Source organism: Danio rerio, chromosome 5 (assembly GCF_052040795.2).
Source record: "Danio rerio strain M-AB ecotype USA chromosome 5, GRCz13ab, whole genome shotgun sequence".
NCBI lineage: Eukaryota > Metazoa > Chordata > Actinopteri > Cypriniformes > Danionidae > Danio > Danio rerio.
The window spans coordinates 46,674,517-46,688,074 of record NC_141025.1 but is presented as its reverse complement, the minus strand read 5'-3'; the positions used below and the strand labels follow the sequence as shown (position 1 = coordinate 46,688,074).

At 35.4% G+C, this 13,558-nt stretch overlaps 1 protein-coding gene across 1 annotated transcript in view; it reads right to left on the bottom strand.

The window, feature by feature from the left end:
* Window positions 1-13,558, bottom strand: part of dmrt1 (doublesex and mab-3 related transcription factor 1) — a 45,308-nt gene that overhangs the window by 28,497 nt on the left and 3,253 nt on the right. The window contains exon 3 of the mRNA NM_205628.4: window positions 10,367-10,524. Coding sequence (NP_991191.2) covers window positions 10,367-10,524 — 158 coding nt within the window. The remainder of the gene's footprint in view (window positions 1-10,366; window positions 10,525-13,558) is intronic.

The following is a 13,558-nucleotide window of genomic DNA, read 5'->3' as shown; positions in this document are numbered from 1 at the left end:
TTTGTGCTTAAAAATAAGTGAATGTTTTTGACATTTAAACAGAAATAATGACAGAACAATAAATAAATAAAAATGAGAATAAGTAAAAAAAAAAAAACAGTATTTATTTAATGCAGGGCTTGAAATTGCTTGTTCTCCTAACTTCAAAAATTTTAGGAGCTATGAGAAAAAATTTAGGAGCACCCACCAAAAATTAATGAGCACCACTGCAACTTGTATATTAACGGAATTATTATATTTGAAAACAAAATCAATTAGGACTAACAAAAACCAGAAACAACTATCTAACTAATGTTGAGATGACATTGATATTTGTGCAATAATTCCAAAATGAATGTCTAATAGTGGCGCAGTAGGTAGTGCTGTCGCCTCATAGCAAGAAGGTCGCTGGTTCGAGCCTCGGCTGGGTCAGTTGGCGTTTCTGTGTGGAGTTTGCATGTTTTGTCCCTGCGTTTGCGTGGGTTTCCTCTGAGTGCTCTGGTTTCCCCCACAGTCCAAAGACATGCGGGACAGGTGACTTGGGCAGGCTAAATTGTCCGTAGTGTATGAATGTGAATGAGTGTGTATGGGGCAAAGTAGTGGTGCAGTAGGTAGTGCTGTCGCCTCACAGCAAGAAGGTCGCTGGTTCAAATCTCAGCTCAGTTGGCGTTTCTGTGTGAAGTTTGCATGTTCTCCCTGCATTCGCGTTGGTTTCCTCCGGGTGCTCCGGTTTCCCCCACAGTCCAAAGACATGCGGTACAGGTGAATTGGGTGGGCTAAATTGTCCGTAGTGTAGGAGTGTGTGTGTGAATGTGTGTGTGTGGACGTTTCTAAGAGATGGGTTGCAGCTGCAAGGGCATTCGCTGCATAAAAACTAGCTGAATAAGTTGGTGGTTCATTCCGCTGTGGCGACCCTGGCTTAATAAAGGGACTAAGCCAACAAGAAAATGAATGAATGAATGAATGAATGAATGAATGAATGAATGAGTGTGTATGGATGTTTCCCAAAGATGGATTGCAGCTGGAAGGGCATCCGCTGCGTAAAACATGTGCTGGATAAGATGGCGGCCGACCCTGGATTAATAAAGAGACTAAGCCGAAAAGAAAATAAATGAAAGAATGAATGTCTAATAATTATAAAATATTAATAATGATGAAGATGACATTAATACTAACAATGAATAACATTCTGCCTTGAATGTGCGAGTTATCTGCTATAAAAAGTCCTACTGTTACTTTATGAAAAATAAATCTAGGGTTTGCATCAAAAAAATGAAGCATTGCAGTAAGAAATGTTTTTTTGCACTATTGTTTTTATATGCATGCCAATTTAATAAACAGAAATAATGGACAAAAAAAAGGAAGAAGAGTCTCACTTCTGCACCTCTTTAAAAGTTTTGTTTTTCGGTTTGGTTATTGTAAATGCTCAGTCTCGTTTTCATCTCTCTGTGTTTGTGAAAAAAAGCCGGCGAGTCAGCCGGCCCATATAAGTGGGGCAGAGCAGGATTCTCGCTATGTACCACAAGTACAATATTGTTGTCATTAGCCGCAGTTTCATTTTAAACTTAGTAAAGGCGAGCTTCTTTGGCGTTGATGTGTACAGTGTTAGATTTTACATTTAGCGGACATTTGCGGTGAATGCAACGCATCGAGATTCAGGCCATTAAATAGCTGATCCACTCCGAGTCTTTCAGCTCTCTCTCTGAAATCACTCGGTTGATCTTGACTGGTGGATTAACATTCACTACGTGATCGCTCTTATCGGCGCCATTATAAATACCTTTAAGTGGGTTTGCAAACCTGTATACTTTTCATGTATTGCTTCTTCCTCAGACTTCAGCCACAAAAGCCCCCTGTCATCCTAACGAAGTGCACCTAAAAAGCGCGAGTGCCCAGCGTCTTGTGCGCGTCCCTTCAATAGAAATAACGAACTTGCATGAGCTTGCCTTAGTTGATAGCCTTAGTCATAGTTAATAAAGTGTGTGTGGGTATTAGTCTCAGTGACTAACTAGCGCACAGTTTAGTTGCAGCAGTTTTGTTCCGTGCAGAAACACGGTGTTGAGAAGCCTTTACAATTAATTAACCGTGACGAATTGAAGCGCAGTTAATAGTGAAACCGGTTAATCATTGCATCCCTAATTTGGGCAGTAGAAAAAAAACCTCAGCGTTCAACACTGTGAGGGAAACCAAATTGAGACCACAATCTTTTTTCGATTAACCGTCTAGCCCTAATCCTGTGTGGAGTCTCGTGTTCGGTTCCGATTGACCTGTTTTTCATATTCTTCTCGTGGGTCATTTTCATGTCATGTCAATTGTGTGATCATGGCATGAAGTAATGACAACTGAAATTTCATAGAAAAAATATTTGGGATATTAATGTTTTAATGTATTGTATATGCTAAATGCTAAATTCAAAAAGCACAAATCACTACAAATAAATATAGATAAAAATAAAAAGTTAAAAAATTCCTGGCTTCTGAAAAATAGTTTCATTTTGGTCCACAAATTTGGTGGAATAAGAAAACTAGGCAGTGTGTAAAATTGGCTTGTCTTGTCTTGAGTGCTTGAACATTCTTCATCACAGAGTGAAGACACCATATCAAATGAATTAAATTCTCACATTTATTCATTCATTTTTTTTTGGCTTATTCCCTTTATTAATCTGGGGTCACCACAGTGGAATGAACCACCTACTTATCCAGCATATTTTGTTATGCAGCGGATGCCCTTCCAACTGCAAGCTTGCAACCCATCACTGAGAAACACCCATAAACATTCACATACACTTCAGACACATACACTATGGACAATTTAGCTTACCCAATTCACCTGTACCACATGTCTTTGGACTTGTGGGGGAAACTGGAGTACGCAGAGGAAACCGACGTGAACACAGGGAGAACATGCAAGCTCTACACAGAAATGCCAACTGACTCAGCCGAGGCTCGAACCAGCAACCTTCTTGCTGTTAGGCAAACGTGCTACCCACTGCACCACCATGCAGCCATTCTCTTATTCATTTATACATAAATTCATTTACACATAAATGAATGAAGCCAAGCAATAACAAATAAAAACAGCCATAGTGCTGGGTCTTGAATTCTGCTGCACACTGCATGACACATTCATCTCAGAGCACTGAAAACACCTGATAAATCTGAATCTGTTCATGTGACAATATAAGCCCTCTAGAAACAAAAAAAAAATGGCCAGCATAGCTTATGGTTGACCTCATACATAGATTGCTTTATTTCTCTCAATCTTTTCCAAAATAAACTGCAACAAACAGCTCTGGCAAGTTTTTCTCCCTCTTGTGAGAACTTTAAAATAAACTGTCTACTTGGCAGCACTGAGGCTTTAGGGTGTTTTCAATTTCACTTTTATGGAATTTGATTTCTGTCAGCCAGTAATATGTCACCATTTACTGTCCACCCCATCAACTCCTGACAGCTTTATAAACTGTTATTTAAACAACGTCAGCCTCTCGTATTGCCTATGACAAATATAATACAAATGGAACTGTATTTTTTGTCAGGACCACCCCACCACCACATACATGAAATAAAACAAGCTGGGGGGAAAATGCATGTGCCACAACAAGCAAGAAACAAACACTGAATATGTGCCAGAAATGTTTGCAGTGCTACTCAACTATTTCCTGCCTTTTCCATGCCATTCCTAACCTACCATAACACTTACATCAAAATAAATCCAAGGGGAATGAAATTCATGCATCATTCAACGTCATTCCATGTGATTCTGATCACAATCTCAGGTATGAACGTATCTAAAGAAAAAATCTAGTAACACCGCATAGTGCCTGCTATTACAGATTCAGCAGTTTGAAAATGCAGTGCAATTCTCAATTACTGTAATACAAGAAGTGCTCACATAAATGATGAAGAGGCCTGCTAGTACTGTACTGTGTTAGATCTGGCTGAAATCCTTTACCTCCCTGAGTGAGCTCTTATCTGGCACCATCAGCTGTCTGGATCCTCTACGCAACCCTCATATTTTCATTCTCCACCTGCAGTGCAGCGGAGCCCCACTTGCTGGAGGTGGGAGAGGGCGGGAGATGAACATGCTGAGATAAAGGCCAGATGACGTGGAACTGCTCCTCACCTTATTACTTCCTTCTCAAATGAACCCTAATAAAATAAAAAGCTGTGATGGAGAGTTTAATGGAACAAGTTATGAGTCCATAAACGAAAGAGAGAATATAGCACAATGTCTCGCAAACAAAGTTTCAGGATTACAAGACACAAACAGAATGAACGAGAAATGACGCAATCTAAACCATCTTTCCTGAATAGGTTTATTATTCTACAGAAGAAAAAAAAACAATTCTCAACCTTCTGTTTCATCATATTGTATTTTCAGTTCATATATGACTATGACCAAATTGCTAGATATTTTGTACAAAGAGATTTCTTTTGAGGAGACAACCTGAAGTAACCAAAAGGTCTAGATAAGCTAGACACAAATATGACTCTGATGCTATTGCTCTGTTAGTGTGGTAAACCAGTTAAGCTGACAGAGAGCCTTGAAAAGATGGTTGTTGGTCAGCTTCTATTAAATCTAGTGTAATCTCTCATATTTGAGTGCTCAAATATGAACACAACACAGACCAAAAAGAACTAATGGAAACAAAACCGCACATGATGTCACAAAATACAATCCTAAAAAACACAGGTGCTTTTTTATTCCTAGTTATTGAACTAAAAAGACATGGTGTCACAAAATGCAATCTTTAAAGAGACAGATGCTTTTTTTAGTCCTAGTTATTGAACCAAAAGTGTGAATTTATGAAATAACTTTTAACACCAAACTACTAACATCGCTAACATGTGCAAATGGAAATGCATGACTTGATCTAAAAATGCAATTATAAATAAAACAACGAAATCATAAGTCCAGGGCACTCGAAAAGTAAAAAAAAAATCCTTTATTTACATGGTTATTATTTAATATGCACCTATGTGTTTCTGCAAATCTTGGTTCATCAGGCTTATGATTTTGTAGTTTATCTTCATAAATCCCTTATCAAAAGAGCACCAACACATTAATTACCCCTAAATCACTTTTTGATTGATTTCATAATTATAAATACTATTTTGATATAAAAAAACAATCAGGAATCATGGAAGACGCCTGATTTGTTGTACTGTACCTGTAACTTCAATAAATGTTATTTTTAACACCGAACTCAACAAAAGTCCAAATGTTAACAAGAAATTTCTTGCTAAAATGGATCGCATCATGCCTGTTGTTAAGCATACATCATTTGCTCTTCTGTACACTTTTTGATGTGTATAAAACATACAATATGCATTAAATTGTTATTTGGATACAAAACTGCACATTTAATGACAAAAATATAAAATTCTTGATTCAACCTCTAATGTGGTCTTCCTAGTAATTAACAGAGATTTCCAATTAGAGAAAATTGACAAGTGCAGTAATACAGATCAGTATTTGGCTGAATGACAGCAGCTGTCATTCATTTATCATTATGAAATAACTTCGGATTCACACAGTTTTGTTACTTCTGTATTATTAACAATAAAATTATCACAAAAATATTAGGACAACGATGTCTGTAGTAATGATCAGAATAGATTAAATCACCTTTTGAAAGTAACTTGAGTTTTAATTCATTTTCTTTTAGTCCTTTATTAATCTGGGGTGGCCACAGCGAAATGAACCGACAACTTATCCAGCATATGTTTTACGCTGCGAATGCCCTTTCAGGTGCAACCTATCTCTGGGAAACATCCATACACAATCATCCACACTCTTACAATACGGTCATTTTAGCCTACCCAATTCACCTGTACCACATGTCTTTGAACTGTGGGGGAAACCGGAACACTCGGAGGAAACCCACACGTACGCAGGGAGAACATGCAAACTCCACATAGAAATGCCGAGGCTCGAACCAGCGACCTTATTGGTGCGAGACGACAGCACTACCTACTGTGCCACCGCGTCGCCATGTTAGAAACAAATTAAGTATTTTTAAATAAGTAAAAGTGGTTAGCACTGTCGGATCACGGCAAGGTTGCTGTTTCAAGTTCCGGCTGGTTCCGTTATCATTTCTGTGTTGAGTTGCATATTTTCCCCATATTCGGGTGGGTTTCCTCCGGGTGCTCCGGTTTCCCCCAAAGTCCAAAGACATGAGCTATAGGTGAATTGAATAAACTAAATTGGCCATAGTGTATGTGTGTGAATGAGTGTGTATGGATATTACCCCGTGCTGGGTTGCAACTGGAAGGGCTTCAGCTTTGGCGACCCTTGATAATTTAAGGAAAATTAGTGAGTTAATAAGTAACTGAATAATCTTCAAAACTGATCAGTGAAAATCTGTCCAATATCTGATTAGGAAACTCTATTATAATTCTGATAGCTTGTTAATAAAACAATTAAAGCTAATTAAATGTTAACCTTATAATGTGACTATTTGTCTTGAGCTCTACAAAAAAAAGATAAAGTCCCAATTAATCTTCATCCAGACATTTTAATAACATGTATGCCCCTGACTACACAATCTTCTTTCAATTTACATTTTGAACACCAAAAGGAGCAATGTCATACAAGTAAATCTTCAAAATTTATTTAATGTTAAAAAGATTAGGATGTTTTAAAAGCTAAACCAAACCAATAGCTTAAATAGAATTACTAAAAAATTATATTTTTCACGCTTCCAAATAGTCACATCAGGCTATGTGAGCACAGAATTAAAGTCACTCTGCCTCTAGAAAGCTGAAGATGTGTATCTTCACATGAGCAATATCATTAACCTTTGCAATTTAAACCCTGGGACACACTAAAGAGATGGAGGCAGTGACCCTGCAGCATTATGTCGCCATCAGGGTCCCAAGTGCACAAATATGCTGAAATATGGCCCCATCACTGACTCATGTGTATATAACACAAAGGAATGACTCCCTGGAGAAATATAGATTTAATTTACTTCACACTTGAGCAGATCTGATTTGAAACAAAGAAGATACTTTGCAATATAAATCAGTGTTCATATACACAGGCTGATCTCCATATGAAAATCATATTATGTTGTGCTGTGAAGATTTTTTTATGTTGGAGGGGTCCTGCCTGATTAATAAGGGCTTGTAAAAGTGTTGCAATGAGCTGATGGTATATCAGAGTTGAACGGGCCGTGACTTTGAGGATGCCCTCAATTTCATGCTGTCCAATTTGATTTCTTTATACAGACATCTTCAAACTCGAGCAGCATGGACTGATAAAGACTGTCCACACTAGGCAGATTCAAGTGTCAGGTTTTAGAACTGATTCTGAAGGAAACTGAAAATTACTTTAAATGACAGAACTTTCAATCCATACATGTGTACATATTCTGATGTTTCACTCTGTCATTAAAAACAGAAACCCATTCCAATATGCACTATTTCCAGCCAGGACACTTATAAGAGACTAAAAACAGTAAACATTAAAATATAAATATAAAACTAAAACAACCCTAAACAGAATAAAAGAGTTGGCAAATTATTAATCATTACAAAAAATAAAATAAAAACACAATTATTTTTAAATATCGCCTCTGGGATCATGTCCTAGAAATAAAAAACAGAGAATATGTAAACAGTGTGACACAAATTAAATAGAGGATGAGACACACTTCCTTCTGTTCTGCCCCAAATACACCACAACTAGAGAAATATTTTTCCCCCAATTTGCAACATTAATTCATTCATTTTTTTTTTTTATTTAAATGACAAAGAAAAACTTTACCATGTACTCAGAGAATGAATAGATATCTAAACTAACTCCAAAAGATGTATACACCTTACACACCATAAAACATGGTTAATGTAAAATCATGTGTCTTATTTAAATAATCTAAACTTGTATTATTAATATTATTATTATTATTGCAATTGTTATAATTATCAAATGTGTTATCTGCTTTTCTTTTTCTTTCTTTCTTTCTTTCTTTCTTTCTTTCGTCATTTGTTTCTTTTTTAATGTATATTTTATTAATTTGATTATGTTAATATATTACATATCTTATACATATTTAAAATGCTTTGACAATTCTGTACTAAATGTCCAAAAGATGCAATGCAACTTTAATCTATTAATATAGGGTTGTGGTATGAACCGCCAACTTATCCAGCATATGTTTTACGCAGCAAATGCCCTTCCAGCATCAACCCATCACTGGGAAATATTCATATACACTCATTCACACACATACACTACGGACAATTTTAGCTTCGACAATTCACCTATAGCGCATGTCTTTGGACTTGTGGGGGAAACCGGAGCACCCAGAGGAACCCACCTGGACACTGGAAGAACATGCAAACTCCACACAGAAACCCTAACTAACCCAGCCGAGGCTCAAACCAGCGACATTCTTGCTGAGGTGAACGTGCCACCTACTGCGCCACGGTGCAGCCCACGGGGGAAAGTAAACCTAAAAATTATGAAATCATTATTCTTTCTTCTTTGGCTAAGTCCAAGTTTATTAGGAGTCACCACAACAGATCGAACAGTCCTTTTAATCTTTTATTTAGACTTTATTTTTGCAAAATATTTAATACAAATTGCATTTCAGACTTTTAAAATCCATAGTGTGTTTACCATTAAGTATTTATAAGGACTACCGGGTATGTCATTTTGATGTTTTTGAAGTCTCTTATGTTCTTCAGTGCTGCATTTATGGGATAATATTACAATGAAATTAAGTTTAGTCAATAGTAGCAATTTTAAATTAACTTTATTTGAATTTTATGTATTTTATTCCTGTACTGATGAATTGGAAACGTCAGCATTGATTGGTACTTCAGTGTGAATGATCCTTAAACTCATTTTAAAATGGATTAATGCTCAAGAAGAAACTTCTTCTCATTATCAATGCTGAAAACACTTTTGCTTATTATTTGGTAAAGACCATACGGCATTTGTTTATTAAACTGAGATGATGATAAAGTTCAAAGGAAAAAAAAAAGATTTATATGAATATAATCTCTCTTAAAACATTATAAATGTCATTATTGCCACTTTTGATAGATTTAATAGATGACAGCAGAATAGTATATTAATTGCCATAAACACTAAATTTTCAAACATTTGAAAAATAAAATGGCATCAGCGACATACTACAATAATTTAAAAGATATTGTATAGACAAATATAGTAACTAGTCAGAATCTCAGCACTGTGATTAGAAAACTAGAAAATTTAGATTTTACACAAAGATATAAAAATAACAAAGACATAAAAAAAATTAAATAAGCAGTGCCTACTTATAGACTGCTCTATTAATCATCCCGCAGTGCACTGAGGATAAGGGTTAAAAACCCTCCAATGACAGAATTAGTTGCGGTTCTGCCTGCGGGTTTGGAGCGGGCACATGTAAACAGCAGGTAAGAGGTGTAGCGTGGCATGAAAGCTCCACACCTTCCTGCTGTATTTGGCCAGTGGCTTGGAACGATGGCACAGGTTTTTATCATTGTAAACCAAGTACAGAAGCTCAGCTCGACCTGCCAACTTCAACAAGCCAGACGGGTCCAATGACAGCAGCCCCTATCAACACTGATGCAACACACTTAATCACCTTATTACTGCAGCCTGGGCTACATGGGATGTGGAGGTGTGTGCCCTATGCAGGCGTTCACACGGATGTCTACTGCTCAGGTGAGGTACTGAAGTCTGAAGGGTTGGCTTGGAAGATACTTTATAGTAAAGGGGTTGAGTTTGGGGTCAAAGGATAAATTCATAATACATTTTCTAAGTACAGTACATATAAGCATGCTACCTCTTGTATGTTACAACTTATTTTACTAAGAAAATAAGCATAGTGATTGTGTATTAAAATTATTGATTTAAATACTGTAGAATGTTAGAAGCCAAATATTCAGCTTAATGTGATGTAAGAACTATCAGGATGAATGTACATTTTCACTGTTGTTTATAGTACATAATAATGCTATTATTAAAATTATTCATCCGAACAATACATGGGCTGGGTTAATCAATATTATTATTGTAATCATAACTAAATAAATATAATGTTTTTATGCTGTAACATGTCTATGCTTTATGTGCCATATTAAGGCCCACAAAGAATCTGTGCATGCACAAATCGTTTAGTCTATGTATTTACATTCTTAAATGTGTATACATTGTGTTTACAATATATTAGGCAGTATATATTACTATGTATTAAGTTTTCAGCTCCTATACTCTCAAAGTCAATTAGCATATTTTTTAAACAAAATCCATGCAGAAATAGCCAAACAAACTAGTCTGCAGATTCTGTCTGGCCCTTTGATAATTGCAATACAGAAACCTGACGGATGAGTTTAGTTGCACTTGACCTGTGAGGATTGTGTCCATTCACCTGATACTGTTGGTAGTTGTACAGGTTGCTGTAGTAGGAGGAGTATGGAGTGGGCTGGTAAAGGTTGTAATAGGAGGCGTCCACCATTAGGTCAGATGTGCAGTCAGTGTGCCCTCTGCTGGACATTGCAGGACTTAAAGACAACATGGAGCGACTGCCTGAAACATCACAAGAGGTCACACAAATCAGCTGTGTGTCTGTTCTCTGAAAATATAATCAGCTTAGTCTCTAGCCATTGAATTGTAAAGACAAAGTTAAACTGTACAAAACCAGAAAGTACACGTGATATATTATAACACAGTTCAGTTTTCGGTCCTGTGACTGGAGCAGACACCTGAAGTGCAAAACATCTTTAGAACTGCAGTACAGATCTGTCAGGTTATTATCTGATTCAAGCCAAAACTAGTTTAAATTACACTCAGAAAAAAAAAAAAATTTGCTGAAAAACCATAAAATATTCAATATACTGCCCAACTTAAAAATGGCTACATACTTATCATATAATACATTGAACCTTATTAAGCAATTTAGCACACTATCTTCTGGGACAACCTGTTGACCAGTATATATTTAGAATAATCTGTGAGGTATTTAGTTAATTTTGTCTTTTAGTATCATTGTACTTAATTAGAACAAACCTAGAAAAAAAATATAAAAATTAATTTTGTTCTTTAGGTTGATGTTCACATGAATGCAAGGGATACATGGAATTATAAATGTTATAAATTATAACAATTACAAATCATTAAATGAGGGTTTTAAATGTCAAAATAATAAACGTAATACACAGTTTTCATTATTTACACTGATTATTAGTATTTTAAATCATTTTGTATCATCTTTGGTCAATATTTGCACATAATCTTCAATCTTTATATCACAATTTTCAAATTATTATTTTGAATAATAGCCAATTGAAATAATCTATAGCAACAATAATGCAAAATATGAAGAGGGATGTCAAGCTTTTTAATACATAATATAACTCAAATTGAATTTAATGTGAAAACCAAAATGAAATATATATTTATTTTAAGCATGTTTGCAAAGAGTGCAAAAAATGATCAATCGACGATTGAATCTTATGATTGCCAAACACAGTAATGTCTGCAATAAATTATGAAATTTACATGCAATTTGAGACTGAAAGCTCCTTCCAATCTATGTTTGAAACTTTGTAACTGCTCAAATGTGACTGTAAAGGCACAGATTTAAAGTATGTGTTGTATAAACATGAATTTATGGGAAGTTTAATTTTTTTGTCTATGACGTCAAATACTGAAAACACCAGATATTCTGAAATAATCTGTCAGCGACCAAAGAGGCAGTAGCCTTGACCTGTCTGGTATCAAACTCCTTCCTTAGTCGTATCAGAGAAGCAGGAACACAACGTCTCTCCTGCCCATCGAACACAACGGGATATGGTCTGGCACAACAAAATTGTCATCGACAGCCTCCCCCCTAAACTTCACTGACTGTATTGTGATATGAGGAGGATGGCAGAATGGAGAAACGGGATGGGAACAAGATGTTCATGTTCATGGTTGCTTAAGTTTTTTCTTTGTCTCTCACACAGTCATGGACAGTTCAATGGGTCAAGAAGACAGGCTTATCTCCCCATTTTCCCATGGTTAAGTGACAAAGGCTTGATTTACAAAAAAAAAAACTCCTACAAAGAGTTGAGCTTAGGTCTTTAAAAGAAGTGGGTCGTAATTGATGGACAAATAAAAAAAACATACTGAAGGTCATCTGATAGCACATCAACACAAAGTAAAATATTAGCTTTGCATTATATTTACATGAAGCAGTTAATCAAGCTGTCATAATATAACACTAATAACATGAATTAATAACATTAATATGTTTGTTAATAAATTGAATGCTTACAAAACTCCATTTAGTGTACAGCATTTAGAAAACAGCATTAAAAAGTTGTCAGAATTATTAAATTATTAAAATATATTTATATAAAGAAGAGATTAACAGCATCTTTCAAAAATCATGATAAACGATGTAAACATATTATTTACAATGTTTACCTTGTTTTTTATACTTGAGTCAGATTACTGTATGTATAAGTTAATTCACTCAAAAAATCTGTCTAAATTATCAGTTGTCTAACAACTTTTAACCCTTAAATGTGTAAAAAGGTGAACTTTATTAACATTTTTAATAGTTTAACCAGTTAAGCTCAGCTGTTATTTTGGGATTTCCGCATGGATTTTGCCTACCCAAATTTAAAAGCTTCCCAAATCCACATGCAGAGGAGTAAATGCAAAAATTTGCTATCATTTTAAAGAAAACTATTGAAACTCTTGAAAGTGTTTAAAATAACTGTATATGTTGTCTGTGTAATAATAAACACCTAAAAAAAGAGGCACTTTTTGTATTTTTTTTTTATAAACTCAAATTTGAAAGTGTACCTTTTAGGTTCTGTGTGGTCTAGCTTGCTGTAATTAATTTTGGTGGTTCCTGCACATGTCTGTGTAGGCATGTATGAGTGTATGAGCACCGGGAAGAGCTTTCATTTGAGCTATAACTTGTACATGTGTCATATGAAAAATATGAAAATGAACCAATGTAAAATACCTAGCTCGGGTATCCAAAATACTGTGTATTTAAGTGTAAAAAACTTTTGTACAGTAGAGTAAAAATCAAAGTGATTCATATGTGCATAAAATATAGATTCTACACTTTCAAACAAAACCACTTTTAAGGGGGTCTGGTGCAGTGCTAGCCCTTTAAATCTTAAAGCGAAAGTCGATGACGTCACAGGCCCGGTACCGGGTCCGCGGAGTTTAACTGGTTAAAATGAAATATTGTCTAGGCTGGTAAAACCTTGTAATAAGCTGCCAGTACATTTTCTGTTATTTTACATATTTATTTATTTATATATTATTTCTTATTCATTATATTATTTCAAACTAATAAAAAGTCAATAAAAGTTACTTCGTTAAACTGTGAAATAAATTTTTTAAAGGGTCACGAAACACCAAAACACATTTTTTGAGCTGTTGACAGTCGTATATGTGTCCCACACTGCTAAAAACACTATTAGGACACCTATATTTCACTAAAAAGTGTAAATTGGTTGTTTTTGCGTTATTTATAAGCAAATTTGTACTTCCTGTTTGAAACGAAGTTTTGAAGCTGCGTCACGGTCATGACATAATAGCGTTGTATTCCAGCGTG